This window comes from Neopsephotus bourkii, unplaced genomic scaffold, assembly GCF_033783945.1.
Source record: "Neopsephotus bourkii isolate Nb327-2 ecotype Australia unplaced genomic scaffold, CSIRO-AGI_Nbou_v1 NB_911, whole genome shotgun sequence".
NCBI classification, from domain to species: Eukaryota; Metazoa; Chordata; class Aves; order Psittaciformes; family Psittacidae; genus Neopsephotus; species Neopsephotus bourkii.
In genome coordinates, this window is record NW_026901405.1 from 2220880 (window position 1) to 2235631 (window position 14752).

General features: G+C 40.3%; 1 protein-coding gene and 1 long non-coding RNA gene across 20 annotated transcripts in view; one reads left to right on the forward strand and one right to left on the reverse strand.

Annotated features, from left to right (window-relative positions):
• The window catches only part of ROBO2 (roundabout guidance receptor 2), a 1066866-nt gene that overhangs the window by 600640 nt on the left and 451474 nt on the right, over window positions 1-14752 (forward strand). Inside the window, exon 1 of one of the 19 annotated variants that reach the window (XM_061357706.1) lies at window positions 13420-14379. The exons of the other annotated variants lie outside the window; for them this stretch is intronic. Coding sequence (XP_061213690.1) covers window positions 14325-14379 — 55 coding nt within the window. The 5' untranslated portion in view covers window positions 13420-14324. Of the gene's footprint in view, window positions 1-13419; window positions 14380-14752 lie in introns of those variants that run through there. 19 annotated transcript variants of the gene reach the window in all.
• On the reverse strand, window positions 1495-13404 carry LOC133214636 (uncharacterized). Its single transcript, XR_009726179.1, has 3 exons — window positions 13200-13404; window positions 3070-3178; window positions 1495-2056 (listed from the first exon to the last, which is right to left on the reverse strand). It is a non-coding gene; the product is annotated as an uncharacterized LOC133214636 (long non-coding RNA).

Consider the following 14752-nt stretch of genomic DNA (forward strand, 5'->3'; position numbering starts at 1 on the left):
CAAATTTTGTTTTTCAGGTCCATCCCACAGTCAGTTAATAACATTTTCATGAATATATGGGTATTTCATGTTTAAGTATTATAGAAAGCAAGGCACACCTAAGTCAGAGGGAAGTATTCAAACTTTTGAATCCCAAGTCAGAACTTTCCCATAACTTTTCCTTCTTGCTAAGCAGACTAAGTCACAGACTTGTCTCACATGCTAGACCAGGCTAGACATTTTCAATTACATTATTTTTCTTCAAAAGCATGACTCGGTATAATTTAAACTCAATTACATTAACGGTGAAAAGGGTAAAATGATTTGTGTTAAAAACTTACTCATTGCCATGATGACTATGTTTTAATTCACATTAGAGTCAATGTTTGGACTTTACCACTGCTTTCAGTGAGATATAACACAAGGCTTAACAACAATATATATTCCTTTTATATGGAATGGGAATTAATGCAGTTTTGAGACATATTTCAGGGTAAGTTTTCAAGGAATGTTACATGGCTGTAATGCTATCTGTGGATTGTTTAAAGGTTTTATATTTTTAAGTATTCTCTTAACACACAGTGAGTGCTTTGCTTTATACAGACTCCTAACCGAGAGTTACTTTGCTTAATTCTCTTGAGGTAATCCTTTCTTGTTGAGAATAAGATGGGTCATCCCTGGTGGTGCTAGAGTTTGTATCTGATAAAACTAAATGGTTTACTTCTTTTAGTTGCCTTATCAAATTACATAGACCTTTTCTTAAGTCAGCAATGTTCACCTTGAGCAGATAAGGGAGGAAAATTAGAAGCTGCTCTGTCAGGTAGCTGCCCCTCTTCAAGAGCAAAATTGGAACTTTATCTCCTAGTATGTAGGTGTCCCCCTTGGATTCTTCCTTTCTTTTGATTATTCTGTCAAAAGTTGTATCCTTTCTGGTAACTAAAAAGGAAGGAGTTAAACAGAAGGTGAAAGGAGCTTATATGAAAACAAGAGATGACTCTATTGTAGTGGAATTAATCAAACATGATGATAAGATAGACATATCTAATTTCAGAAGCTGCAGAAAGAATATCTTATCACAGTTGTTTCAGTGACCTCACTTTTTAACTTTCCGGGGAAATGCCCTCAGTGTGCAACCTTACACTGAGGAAAAAGAACCAAAATAAGTAGGCAGAACAATATTATTGAGGTTGCCAATGGATTTTTTAACAGAACTTCTTTTTTTTACAATCCCTGCCTTACAAAAACAAACCCAAATCACCAGTTAGAGAAATTCTAAACTGTTTTAATTTCAAAAGAGTTGTATGGACTTACATAAATCATGTGTGGCTGTAAGTCTTAGGTGAGAAACTTGTTCATAACAGAAATCACAAAATGGCAGCATCATGTCCAAACTCCTATATAAGAATGCAAACATTCATTTGTGCATGCCTGCATAAATAAAAATGGTATCATAACCATTTTTATATGCAACATTTAGGGAAACAAGTTGGACAAGAATATAATAGCAGCAGGATGTTTTATCTTGAAGTCCCTTCCTTAGTAGTCTCAACTAACATAGGGCCAATCTCTAAAGCAGTACAGTGATTCAGCTGAACTCTACTCTTCATCTGGATCTCAGCAGAGAAAGAAACGGACAAAGAGAAACAAACCAGCTCAGTTGTTGTAGGAATATCATGTTCTTAAGGCAGTGGGATTTAATGTGGATTGTGATTATATTACAATTTGAACTTCTATATAATCATATATAAAAAAAGAGGTGAGTGTAGTGATCTACAAATAGACTCTTTGAACAGACGTTAGAATTATACTTCCCAAGGAAACAACAGTGAAAACAGAATGGTTTTATCAGCTGCAGTTGTAACCTAACACTAGATTTTAGTGTAGAGATCTGATTCTGATGAAATATTTGCTATTTTATACCCTATATAATTTGTGTAATTTTGTAAATACAAAAGAGCAACATTTTTTCCATAGTTATATTTGGTGACTTACATTTTGTGGCTTTTTTCTTTAGGGGGTGACACTGAAGCAGGTTCAATTCGTCCTGACTCCTTCAAAGATTACATATGATTCTTTTCTGTGAAAATAATAAAAATAGCATTAGGAGAAGTTTCTTTTCTCAGATGTCTGCTAACTTAACTTTGTGTTCCTGCTTTTCCCCTGGAAATGCCCTTCTGCTCCTGTTTATGTCAGTTCTTATTCATTACAATTTTATCCACTGTCTTCTGATCTTCACCTTGGCTTTCTCCATCCGTTATTACTTCAACGCACATGACATAGCTTCTGGCCAAGCCCAGCCATGCTGCTTGATGAATCCTGTGGTAATGCCTATTAATACCAGGTATCTTATTACTTAAAGATTTGTAATTGCACTTTTTATTTGGTCTGAAAGAAGAGTACTTAGCACTTCAGAGTCCCTCCCAAGCACTCTTTAATTTATTTTCTAGATCTCCAGATCAAAGACTGTATGATGGAAGTCTTCATACACTGCCAGAATAAAAATATTTAGATAGGTACCTGTTAAGAACCTTCAAAAGAAACTAATTGCTAGAAACTGAACTCGCACTGACTTGCAACACTAGGGAGGCTTCCACACAGATGCTATCATCAGCACTGTGAAGCATCTTTTAATAATTTTGATAAACCTGACCTTGGAAAAACATTTGTTTTTAAATTTTTTTTTTGCAAAACTGTTTTGCTCTTAACACTGAATAAAACTTGATAGGTATTTTTACATGTATTAAAATAATGTAGAACAAATGGAAGCTAGTATACAACTATATATGGTATACGGTATACAATATACAACTGTTACCAGTCTGAACACCTATAGCTGCAGTAGATGATGCTTTAATATTGACAGTCATAAATTACTGATCAATAATAAAGAGAGTATGAATTGATTAAAAAATGGGCATCTTCTATACCGAAGCTGTTGCACAGAGCACTCTTCTGCTTAAATAGTTTAGAACGTAAGAGATAACCACGATATCATCAGTTAGTAATGCCTCTCAAAGGAAAGAAATATAAAGTTTTAATGATACAGATTTCTCTTTAAACATTTGGAATTAAAAATAGAAGATTTCCTACTGTAAGTGCCTGAAGTGCATATGACAGCAATCCTACTATTCAGCTTAATGAGCCTGTCAGCCCAGAATCTTAAGCAGTTTGCTTTAAGTATCTTCAATATCACGTAGATCTAAAATGTTAATGGTAAGCAAGAGTTTGGAAAATGTAATAAGGGACACTTTTCTGTATTAAAAAATCTTCTATCATCTGCTATTTGTCTAGATTGTGAAATATGGTTATTAATTATTATAGCTTTGATTTCTAGGTTCAAAAAGAATTCAAATCCCAAATTTTCCACTGTATTTTAAGATGTCTTCATCAGAATCCAGAGGTTTTTAACACTTACTTGCTGTCATTCAGCCCTCGTTTCATTCTCTTGCTCATCTTGACACTCTTTTACGGAATACTTTCCTCAGTTGTTTGATCCACCGTTGTGATTTGACTTAGCAGTCTTCTGATTAAGTCACTGCTTACAAATCCAGGATTTAGGAGTCTGGACTTCCTAACCTTCCTGAGCCAATCCTGCATCTATAATCTTATTTCTGACAGAAGAGACACACCTGCATATATCAGATATCCAGCTCCAGAGCCATTGCTCCCTATTTTTGTCGTGTTGGTGTTAGAGATGGCTCTGTCAGTTTTTCTGCATATTTTTTGGCCAAGATGTGACTTAGGCAACTGTAAGCTTGTATGCAGGGACCAAAAAAGCACTTGTCTGCAAATATGCTGATCACTGATACTTTTAGGTATCCACAAGATTTCAGAAATAGAATCATAGAATAGTTAGTGTTGGAAAAGACCTTAAGATTATTTAGTTCCAACCCTCCTGCCATATAATCCTTGATACCTTTATGTTAAGTTGTTTAAGGATAGACACTGTGAATTGCTCATGGCTAAAAAGCGAGCTCCTTCTTGACTCAGAAGACGTTGTACATTTCATTTGAGCAATGTAGGTTTATGGTCATTGGAAAATTAACAGATTCAAACTTGTTCTAACTGAGCATATGTTGAATCACAAACCAGCTTCCAGGTCATGTGATGGGAAAGTTAAATGGATTAATAGGGAAAAGAAGAAGGAAAAAAGAAGTTTGTACTCAGAATTCTGTCAGGACTACTATGATTAAATGATCAGCATTATGTCTCTAAAACCCTACTAAAGAACAGTGGTGAATGACAATAAAGTACATTAGAACTTAAGCCAGTTTTCTTTGAAATATAGATCACTTGAAAGAATAGCTATAACTCCCAGAGGAAAAAATTCCCAGATGGCCTGATGCATTAAGTCAATGGTTTGAACTAGCTGTACTCTTTCTTCCAAAGAATACTGGAAAAGGCTTCTAGTGTCTTTTTGTTATATTAGAATTCAAGTTCTGTAATCACTAATGGAAATTTCTCAAGTAAATTCCATGGAAACTTAGATGAGAACACATCTTTCGTTCTATTCTTCAGCACGGACTGCTGTTTCTTTTTAAATATCAACAAAATATTAAGTTCAGCACACATCTTCATTATTTCATGCCATCTAAACATCTATAGGCATAACTACAGTACTTTGAATTTCATGCACAGGGGTATTTTACCCTTTTTTACTTTAAAATAATCTTGTGGCTTTACTATATATATATTGGCTCATTTATTTTAAATCTGACATTTTAATAGCCATGCCACTTACAAATTAAAGAACTAGTATATATTTTTTTGCCTTGGGAAACAATAAAAAGTTATTTTTTTACATAACTTTTTGCCAGAATCATGGAAGACATTGCCTTTAGAAAATCTTTCAGCAGGTAGTGTGGCAGTGGGATTTAATTACTATTTATATCACAGAAGTCCATAGATACACAGTCCTGGTTACAGGATCTCATTGTGGTAGATGTTGTTGAAACCCAATTCTTTCTTCATTCTCAAGATAAGTACCTTCTGGGCCATGGCAGTGCAAAATACCCCATTCTTCTCAAGGTTGTCCTAGAATGCTGAACTATTGCTGATTGTCTGGGTAAGATAAGCTCACAATGTGTTTCTCTTGTCTACAAAAAGCAGACTCAAATAATTTAAGCTGTGAATCAAGTAATAACTTTGGGTCACCATCAGCATGGGCAAGATTTGAGCTGATGACTTAGATTGAAACATGCCAAATTCTAGCATCAGCCACAGCATTGCAAGCTGTACAGTGAAAAGAAAAAAGAAGGTATTTTCTGTTGCGTGGGTAGTGTGCTCTAAATGTGAAAGAGTCTTCCTAGCTGTGGCAGCAAACAGCTTTGAGGTAATTGCTATTTTGTGTTTCAGTTCAGAGACAGACGTTAAAATGAGTCATTGGCTTCTGTTTCTGCATTCTGAGCTGGCCCCTCTTCATGTACAGCTTTATTGGTTTTAAAGGGACTGTGTACTGGTACAGCTGCTCCCAGTACAACAGAATATGCAGCATAGCGGAAAAAACATTCCCACATATTTTCCTGGTAAAAGTTTGGTGTTTTTATATACAATTTATGCAGTATACAATGCAATTTATGCAGTATACAATTTATGCAGTTATACCCTTTAACTGCAAAATACAATAGTCCCTGTAGTGATTACACAGGATACTTAGTGTTTACATTCGTACTTATTTATTTGTCACTTTGATTAAATGCATGCTTGTTAAGGAGAAGTCTTGCTCTGAGGTTTCAGTCTTCTCTTTTATGTTTCTTTTCAATTTACTTTAGAAATTTGTGTCAGTCTTGAGCACTCTTTTTGTCTGCCATGCATGGGAGAGGTATTATCCCAAATTCTGCTGTGGGAACTTTCTGCTTCAGCCACCTTTAATAGCATCATGCTTTGTAAAAATAAGTCCTATACTCATATAAAAATTTAGATAGGAAACTAAATTATATCAGCAGTGAAAAATCATATGGCTGAAACATCAATTCTAATTTAAAAGCATTTCTTGAGACAATGCAAAATGTAATTCTATTGCTGAAGTGAGGCAAGGCTGTTCTGGGACAAAACTAATATAGAAGTCTGACAAATATTGTTAATAATCCACTGATATGTATAACTGATGAGAACAGTGTTGACAGCACCATATTGCAAAAAAGAGTCATAGCCTGATGGGAACATTACAAGCCACTGGTAGAAATGCGCAAGAGCCTCTAATGCTGTTAGTGTTGCCACCATAGTGATGGACCAGATTCTCAGGAGCTGACATCTTCATAAATCAGAAGCTCTCTCGTACCACAACAGGTCCTTGGTTTGACTAATATATGATTACAACTGAGGACCGTAGTATGGCAGAAATCATGCTAAGCAATAACCTGTCCATGCTGTTGGCACTTTGGAGGCCAGAGATAACAAAGGGAACTCAGGAAGTCTGGCTGCTTCTACAAAACATTAACTGTAAAACCCAGCTGAATTCAAAAGCCATTTAGGATTTAAAAACAATACTGTATGTGTCTATTCGAATTTTCAAGTGAATTGAAAATCTTGTTTCCTACATTATCAAATTAAACACTACCTATTGTAAAAATATTTGCCCACTGACAAATAGATATCTACATAATGGACATTTACAGATGGATCTCCTTGGATGAATTTCTGCCCCATTAACAACTTGTGTACATACATAGTTACAGATTTCCATTTTAAAAGCCGTAATTAAAGTGTAAATATTGTTGGCTAATGTAGTTGGCTGTCAATATGCACTTGTTACGGAAAATGTGACATACGTCATTAAATAAGAGAGCATAACATGTTATTTATAATTATGTAGGAATATGGTGTTCAGCTTAAGACTTGTTTATGTATTGTTGTGCACAGTTTTTAAATGTTGTGTTGCTGTATAGCTTGATTTTCTGATTCTTGGAAGTCAGAGTGTGTCCTGGGTTCAGCTGTAACAGTCAATTTTCTTCCTAGTAGCTGGTGCAGGGCTGTGTTTTGGTTTCAGTCTGAGAACAATGCTGATAACACAATGATGTTTTAGCTGTTGCTCAGTAGCACTTACCCTGATCAGGGACTTTTCAATCTCATGCTCTGCAGCGAGGAGGGGCACAGGAAGCCAGAAAGGAGCAGAGACAGGACACCTGACCCAAACTAGCCAAAGGGGTATTCCATGCCACAGCATGTCATGACCAGAATGAAAACTGGAGGAGTCACCACCGATCGCTGCTCAGCTGGGTATCGGACAGCAGACTTAAACCATGACAGAGTGCTACACTTATTTTCATATGAATCAATCTGATCACACCATGATAAAATACCTTTTTCTAGACAGAATTTCACCTTTGTGTGTCTCATGCAGGCAGGGGAAGATTTTCTCCCCCTCCAGTGCTTTATTTTAAGTGCTCGCTCCTTTTTTGAATGATATAATGACAACCTTATGCCCCCTGGAAACCTAATTGTCTTTTGAAATTAAGCTGAACTTGTCACTTAAGGAATGGTTTTATCTTTTGTATGTAAATTAGGGCAGAGTGCATTTTTGTTATTTTTTAATAAAAATGAATGTCTGGATAGAAGATATTATCAAAGGAACAGACAGAATTACTCTAGGAATCTTATTTTATTTGTAGTTGATGGAATATGTCTTTGATATCCTTATTTACATAGATTAGCACTTTATTCCATAATTGGAGCCTTCATCTTATTAAGTAATTGACTCTTCCTTCATTAGACAAAGAAATGCATAACTTAAGAGGCCTGGATATGCGAGAGAGAATAGAAGTTCCTGGTGTAGCAGATGGGAGCACCCACAACCCTTACAAACAGGAGATGTACAGACATACAGCTATGATAAAAGTATTAGTGTATAAGAAGAAATTCTGGACATGGAGATGTCTAGCTCAGTGTAGTCTGGGGAAAGGCTGGAAGGGGTACAGTGTGCCCTGTTGCAAAAAATGAACTCAATGCTACAGGCTACAATATGCAGGCAGCCACAAGCTTGATGTGCAACTTACCACATTTAGTAGAAAGGCGATTTCAGATACCGCAGTTGTGAAGGGAAGCATTTCCAACCAGAAGGGAGCAAGAAATGGTTTTCTATTCCTGTAATGTTCACTGTTCAGTCTACACAGGAGTCACTCAACAAAGGTTCTTAGTGTTGCAACAGGAATGGTTTAAATATGAGGGATATCAAGCAATTCTTTTATTTATAGCTTGTGTGTGCAGTTTTATGTAGTTTTATAGCAGGAGTATTACTGAACACTTCAGTACTGATCACGAAGGTGTTCAGGGTCAGGTACACTTACATGCTCAGCACATTGCCAGCATTTCCAGTCACAGATTCATGGAATCATATGGACCAGAAGAGACCTCTGGAGATCCTCTAGTCCAGCTCAAAGCAGGCTCACCTCTAATGTCTAGGACATTGTTCAGTTAAGTTCTGAATATCTCTAGTGACAGTGAATCCAGTCAGACCTAGTTGACTGCCTTCAGGGTAAAAAACTGCTCCTTGACATCTACTTAGAACCCTCCCACATTGCAACTGGTGTCTGTTCCCTCTTGTCCCATCCTTGTCCACCTCTGAAGGGAGTCTCGTTGCACCTGCTTTGCTGCAGGTATCTTAAAGGACGGTGTACATACATTCAGCAGGAAAATGCAGCAGTAAACTTACCAATTCTTTTCCCTCAACTAGAAGCTTCCTTTCACCTCCCCCTTTTGCTCCCAGAAAGGAGAAATCTGACCCTGGTTTTATGTATAATCCATTTTCAAGTTTCTTTTTTAACTAAGAAATACTCCTCTGCTTTCTTGATTTTTTTTGACCAAGCTGCAAAGTGTGAAAGGCACTCTTTTTTCTTATGGGTGGTAAAAGTACATCTTTAGAACAAAAGGAAAGTAGGTTCTAAAAACTCTTTATGTGGTAACACTGTATCTCTCATAAGTAATTGTCCTTATTGCCTCCTCTGAATCTCTGTTAAAAGGAATCAAGTAGAATGTATTTCAGGTGAGGCTGTTTTAAAAATTGTCAAGAAAATACCATCTTTCAGTTACCAGTTTTTGCACATTTAATGAGCTGTGGATGCAAAGCCTAAACTGAGCATATGATCTATAAAAAAAAAATTGCAATAATTTAATTTACCAAATATTTAGCTTACAAACAGTATAGACATTCTGATAACTGTGGGAAGCACTGTAGTTGTACTAGTAATTAAAAATAGTGCAGGCATACTAACACAGTTTAGCAATGTAAGGATATTTCAAAATAGAGATTGGTATTTCCAAAGGCACACTCGAGTCAGATGCCACAACTCAGGTATTTTTAATGTTGAAGCAGAAGGTGACCCTCTGTGCTGCAAATAAGAGACACGTGTGAGACAGAGAAAGAAACACATGCGTTTGGCACCTATCTTCTTTATTTTTCGTAATCCACACAAGTGGTTCTAGGAAAGTAAATTAGTTGGAATTGCGGCAGCCAGGGACAGCAAAAAACCTGATTTTCAGGGACTTCCATGGGAGAGATCTTGCCACAGTGCTTACGCTGTTTCTAGCAACATGTCTTCTTTTCCTGGACTGAATTCCTGGTTTATCTTTCAGGGTCCAATCTTCCTGTGGAAGACCCTGTCGATTGCAGCAGGAATAATAATCATGCTTCAGCATTTATAAGGCTTAAAACATATACATTCTATTCTATTCAATAGCCAGATGACATCAGAACCCAATGACCTGGAACAGTATAGCACAGAAGAAGGCAAGAAAATGTTCACTGGGAAAAGTCCAAGCTCACTTTTCTTTTTCCCCTTTTTTTGTGTGTTTCCAAGGCTGTCTACCATTACATGTTCTGACTTATCCTCTGGATCCACCTTTTGCTCTACTCCAGAGTGTAGACCAGGCTCCTAACTTAAATACTTTAATCAGTTGCCTACATTTAAACTATATGGCCATCACACCATGTATATATTTTTGGATATTAAAGATCCTCTAGTCACTTTCAGCAACTCCCTGGTTGTGTAGCTGCAGCATCCAGAATAAATACTGCATGATCTACCTCAACTCAACCTCTCCTCTTGAGAAAATAACAAGAGGTTTTAATGGCACCTAGGAAATAGAGTATGTTATATACATTTGTAACACCAGAAACAGTAATATAGATTTAGAAGAAAAATGCTGTGAATGGTGAAGCTCACCTGAATAGAGAGTGAATCTTAGAACACTCACACTTTAAACACTGGATCTGATCTTTCACATACTAAATATATATTTTAATGCAGGTGTTTGAGTCTAGAAATCAAAGATCTGAAATATCAGACTGGGAAAGCAATGAAACCTTGACTTGTACCACTGGCATACATCTGATCTCACTGCTGTTTTACCAAATTAGTCCTGCCTCATTTGATTGCTGACCTTAGTATGAATCAGGGCAATCTTACCGTGCCTTTTTGCTGCTCTGAAGTCCCACCTCGACAATACTCTTTGAACTGAAGCTTTATGTGCACCAATACTGACGTGTCTTTTCCTCATCCTGCTCACACAAGCATTTCATCAGGTGGCATATTGCTCATAGCCAAACAAATAGTTGGCACACTCAGTTCCTCTGTACAGACTTTGCTATTCAAGCAAAGAACATCTGTCTTGTTGGCCATGTTCACAGGCAGTTATTGAAAGACTGGAGAGACATCGTGTTTTTTTTTTATTCTAGGATCTGGACTGCATCTTGTAATGGAAGTAAATGTTGTTCCAAGCAAACTCTGCTTATAGACCAGTGACTCTGAGCTGTGAGAGGTCCTGTGCTTGGAAGCTGTTAACACATGAACCTCTACTCCAATGCTCCATCAGACTGCTAGATTAGCTTTTCCTTTTTTAACCATTTTTTTATTATTCTGTTATTTTTTTTAATATACTAGCCAAATTTTCTGAATTTGGGCAAACAGTGCCAATACAAAAACCAGTTTTCCAGTGCTCTCTGACTCTGCTAGCCATTCTGGAGGACTCTTCATTCTTATCAAAAATCACTGAAATATGTATGGGCAAGAAATCAGGCTTGAAAATGCTTGATTAAATTTGGCTGAAACTTCAGAGTTTTGCAAATTGTTTAATAGTTGAAAAGCAGTTTTGTGGGGAAGTGAATGAATCAAACAGTAGTGGCTGTAATGAATAAGCCATTGATTTCACTGAGAGTGTTTATGTGGGTCATTATACCCTTTTACAGGTACCTGAGTGTTTTGGGGACTTGTATATATCTCCAAAGTGTTCAGGAGCAGCTCTTATTAAATTTATCTTGATTTGGGAAGCAGAAAAAAATACTGTACAGTGCACAGCTACTTCCCATTTAAAACTTTGTAATAAGCAAGTCAGCAACTTCACTGTGTCCTTCAAATGTCCACTACAAAAGAAAATATTCTTTAATATTTCATGTGTGTTACACATACTGCTGTCAGGTAGGTGATTTATGGGTTTCTTGTTTTGCCAATTCACGAGCACACTGACAAAGAATACCATTTTGATCACCTTATCCTAATTAGCCTTAATTATAGCCTTCTTCACAAGGTAGTCTTTAGATGTGTTCACATATATATTTATCTGCAGGGCATTATTGTGAGTATAGGCGAACACCGTTTACTGATTTGCATAAAGAGGCTTTGGAGTTGTCATCTGGCTTTTATTCGGAGTAGCAATAATCTCAGACACTTAAAAAGCCTGCAGACACCTCACACTGTCACATTTGGCAATGGTAAAATATAGGTCACTAATTACATGCAGGAACCAAGTAAGAAATAACTTGCAGACTGTTTATTTGAGTACGTGTGGGCAGTGCACACTTTGCAGAAACAGGATTCACAGCATTTGCGTGAAGAACTTATTAAAGGAATAAATCTGTAGTATATGTAAAATAAAAAGGAGAGACTCAGTGGGAGAATACTTGGGACTAGTTGGCCAACACTGAAGAAGGGAAGTCTGTTCTGTTTAAACAGCCCTACTCATGCTAGTGAACAGGCTGCCCAGGGCAGTGGTAGAACCACCATCCCTGGAAGTGTTCATACACAGTCTAAGTGTCTTTTGTGACATGGGTTAGTGGTGGACTTGGCAGTCCTGGGGTAGAGGTTGGAATTGATCACCTTTAAGGCCTTTTCCAACCTGATTCTGTGATCAAAACGTGCCTCTGATAGAGTATACTGAAATTACTTAGGGAACTGATGCTGTATAGAATTAAAGCACTGCTGACAGCGCATTCGCCAGTTAATTTTTATCTAGCATCATCATGTTAAAACCGATCCTCAATTTCAGTGTCCCTCTACGAACTAGAGAAAACCACCTAGCTACATGTGCTAACAACGCGTGTGAACAGGGAACATTTATGCGTAGCACCACTTGTTTCGGGTTCTCTGGTGGAGAAAAGAGCCATCGCCCCCTGCAACCGCTCCGCGCTCCTCGGCGGCCCCGGGCTTCCAGCCGCTCCCATGTCAACTCTCGCTCTTTCCGCACCGCCTGGTCCACCGGGGCTCCCCGGGGTCAACGCCAGAGCCGATGGGGGAGAGCGCGAACCCCGAGGGGCCCCCATCACCGCCTCCCCGCCACCGCCCCCCCAGCCCAGCCCCGCCGCGCCGCGCCGCGCCGCAACAAAAGGCAACGCCGAGCACCAGGTGGCGGCCGCTGCCCGCCCACTGACAGTAGGGGGCGCTCAAGCTTCACCATGCAGCGCTCCCGCCTGTCCGCTCCTAACCGGCACCTCGGGACCGCAGCGGGCCCCTCCCGCTCTCGGCTTGGCGCTGCCCGGTCACCCCCTGCCCCGTTCTGACACCCGTTTCGTTCCGCGCTGCTCCTTCCTGCGTGTTCCTGGCTTTCTCTGTGGCCGCTGGGCAGCCCTGCCGTGCCTATAGGGACTGGTCTTCGTTCCCTTCTCCCTCACCAACCCCTGCGGGGGTCGCGGACGGTCCCGGGAAACTTTCCCGCTGCCGGGAGCTGCGCCGCAGCCAAGGGGCCTGGGGAAGGGCAGGCAGGCGGCTCGTTCTTGGCTCCCTGCTGAGCAAACCCCCAGTCCTATAGACTTAACAGGTCGCGTGTCATCCATTCTATTTTATATATATTATATATATACATATAATTATTTTCACCTTCTTTTTCCGCACAGCGGATGAGCAAAGAAATCCCTGGAGAAGTCCCTTCCAAGGGTCTCGCTCCCAAGCGCGCAGGGTATGAGCGGAGAGAGGGAATGAATAATTAGAGCCCAGTTCCATGAAACCACTTACCGAAAAATTAGCTGCCCATTAACCGGGAAGCGGCGGGGAGCAACCATGTAAATCCTACCTATGCCCAGCAGCGGAGGAGCGGCAGGGGGGCAGGGCCGTGCCCTCAGCCAGCCCCGTTCCCCGTCCCGCCGCCCTGCCCCGGCAGACAGGGACTCGGGGGTGTGGAGCGCCGCGCTCTAGTCCACACCCCGCAGCCTCCCTACCCCAGGCAGCCGCGCTCATTCTCCTCCCTCCCTCTCCCTGCAGCCGGTGTGTCCGCGGCGGCAGGAGGCGGAGGCAGCGGGAGGGGAGAGAGGAGGAGAACGGAGCCGGGCTGCCGGGGCCGCCCGGGAGAGCTGCTGCTGCCGCCGGTGCCGGTGCTGCCTTGGCGGCGGGAGGCCCCGCACTCCCGGCCGCCACATCTGCAGGGCAAGCAGCCCGCCGCCGCTCCCGCCTGTCCTCCAGCAGTTTTCGCTCTGGGCTTAAGTGAGGAGGTGTAGGGGACAGGGGTTTGTTTCGAGGGGATGCTGAGGAAGCCGTTCCCCTCCCGTAGCACATTGCCTAGGCGTTCCTATTATGGAAGTTAAGTGAGAAACTCCGCAGCTTGAACTGATTTGGTAGAGAAAGGGGTAGGGGGAGGGCAAGAGGAACGCAAAATTAGCCAAACCAAACCAAACCAATGATTTTCCTGCAAAGTGCTGGGAAGTTTGTGGAGCACGTTCTAGGAATCAGGTCCTTTCTCAGAGTCTTTCCTTGTCTTCCGAAGAAAGAGCTCGCTTTTGGATTGCCATGGATCCTAAAGAGAGTCTTAGACACACTTGAGTAATTCCTCTGCTGGGGCTGGATTGGTGGGAATTTAGGAAGGAGCGTGTGTGTGCAAAGCAGAATCTGCCTCCGGAGCTCACTCGCTGCTCTAATCTGTATGGATCTAAAAGTGTCACATTCAAGACCTTTTCATCTGCAGCTTTTGATTTCAAGATTTCCCTTTCCACTTTAAGTAGCTGCTAGGAAACTGAAAACTTTTGGACCTACCTCTTACTGGCTTTGGATACTTTTTCTTTCCTTTTTTTTTTTTTTTTTTTTTTTTTTTCGTATTTCTCTGGAATTGGTCTCGCAAGCGATCGGGATTGCCTTTAATATGTCAAAATGGGTCTGCTGACGCCACTCCTGCTCTTTGGATTTGCATTTTTCCAAGTCTATGGTAAGTTCCCTTATTTTAGAGATGCCGTTTCTGTGCAGAAATCCCCTTCATCTGGCTCTGATTTGGGACAGCACATGTGGACGGCATTATAAGCTTTAACGTTACAGAGCCTTAAGTTTGTTTCTGGTATAAAAATGGTATGGGGAGGTGTGTGTGTGGGGAAATACATGTTTCCAATAAGCAGTCCTTCCCGTCTGCGAACTTAATGGAAAAGCAGCTTGTGACTAGAAGGATGTCAGCTTGAGGTAGTGAGGAAAGAGGAAAAACTACAGCGCTAAATCTTTTCACTTCGGGGTGGTGGTGGTGGGAGGAAGTGGGGAGGAGAGAGAAAAAGCAGAGCGCTGCTGTAGCTGGTTCTACTTTGCCTCCTTCT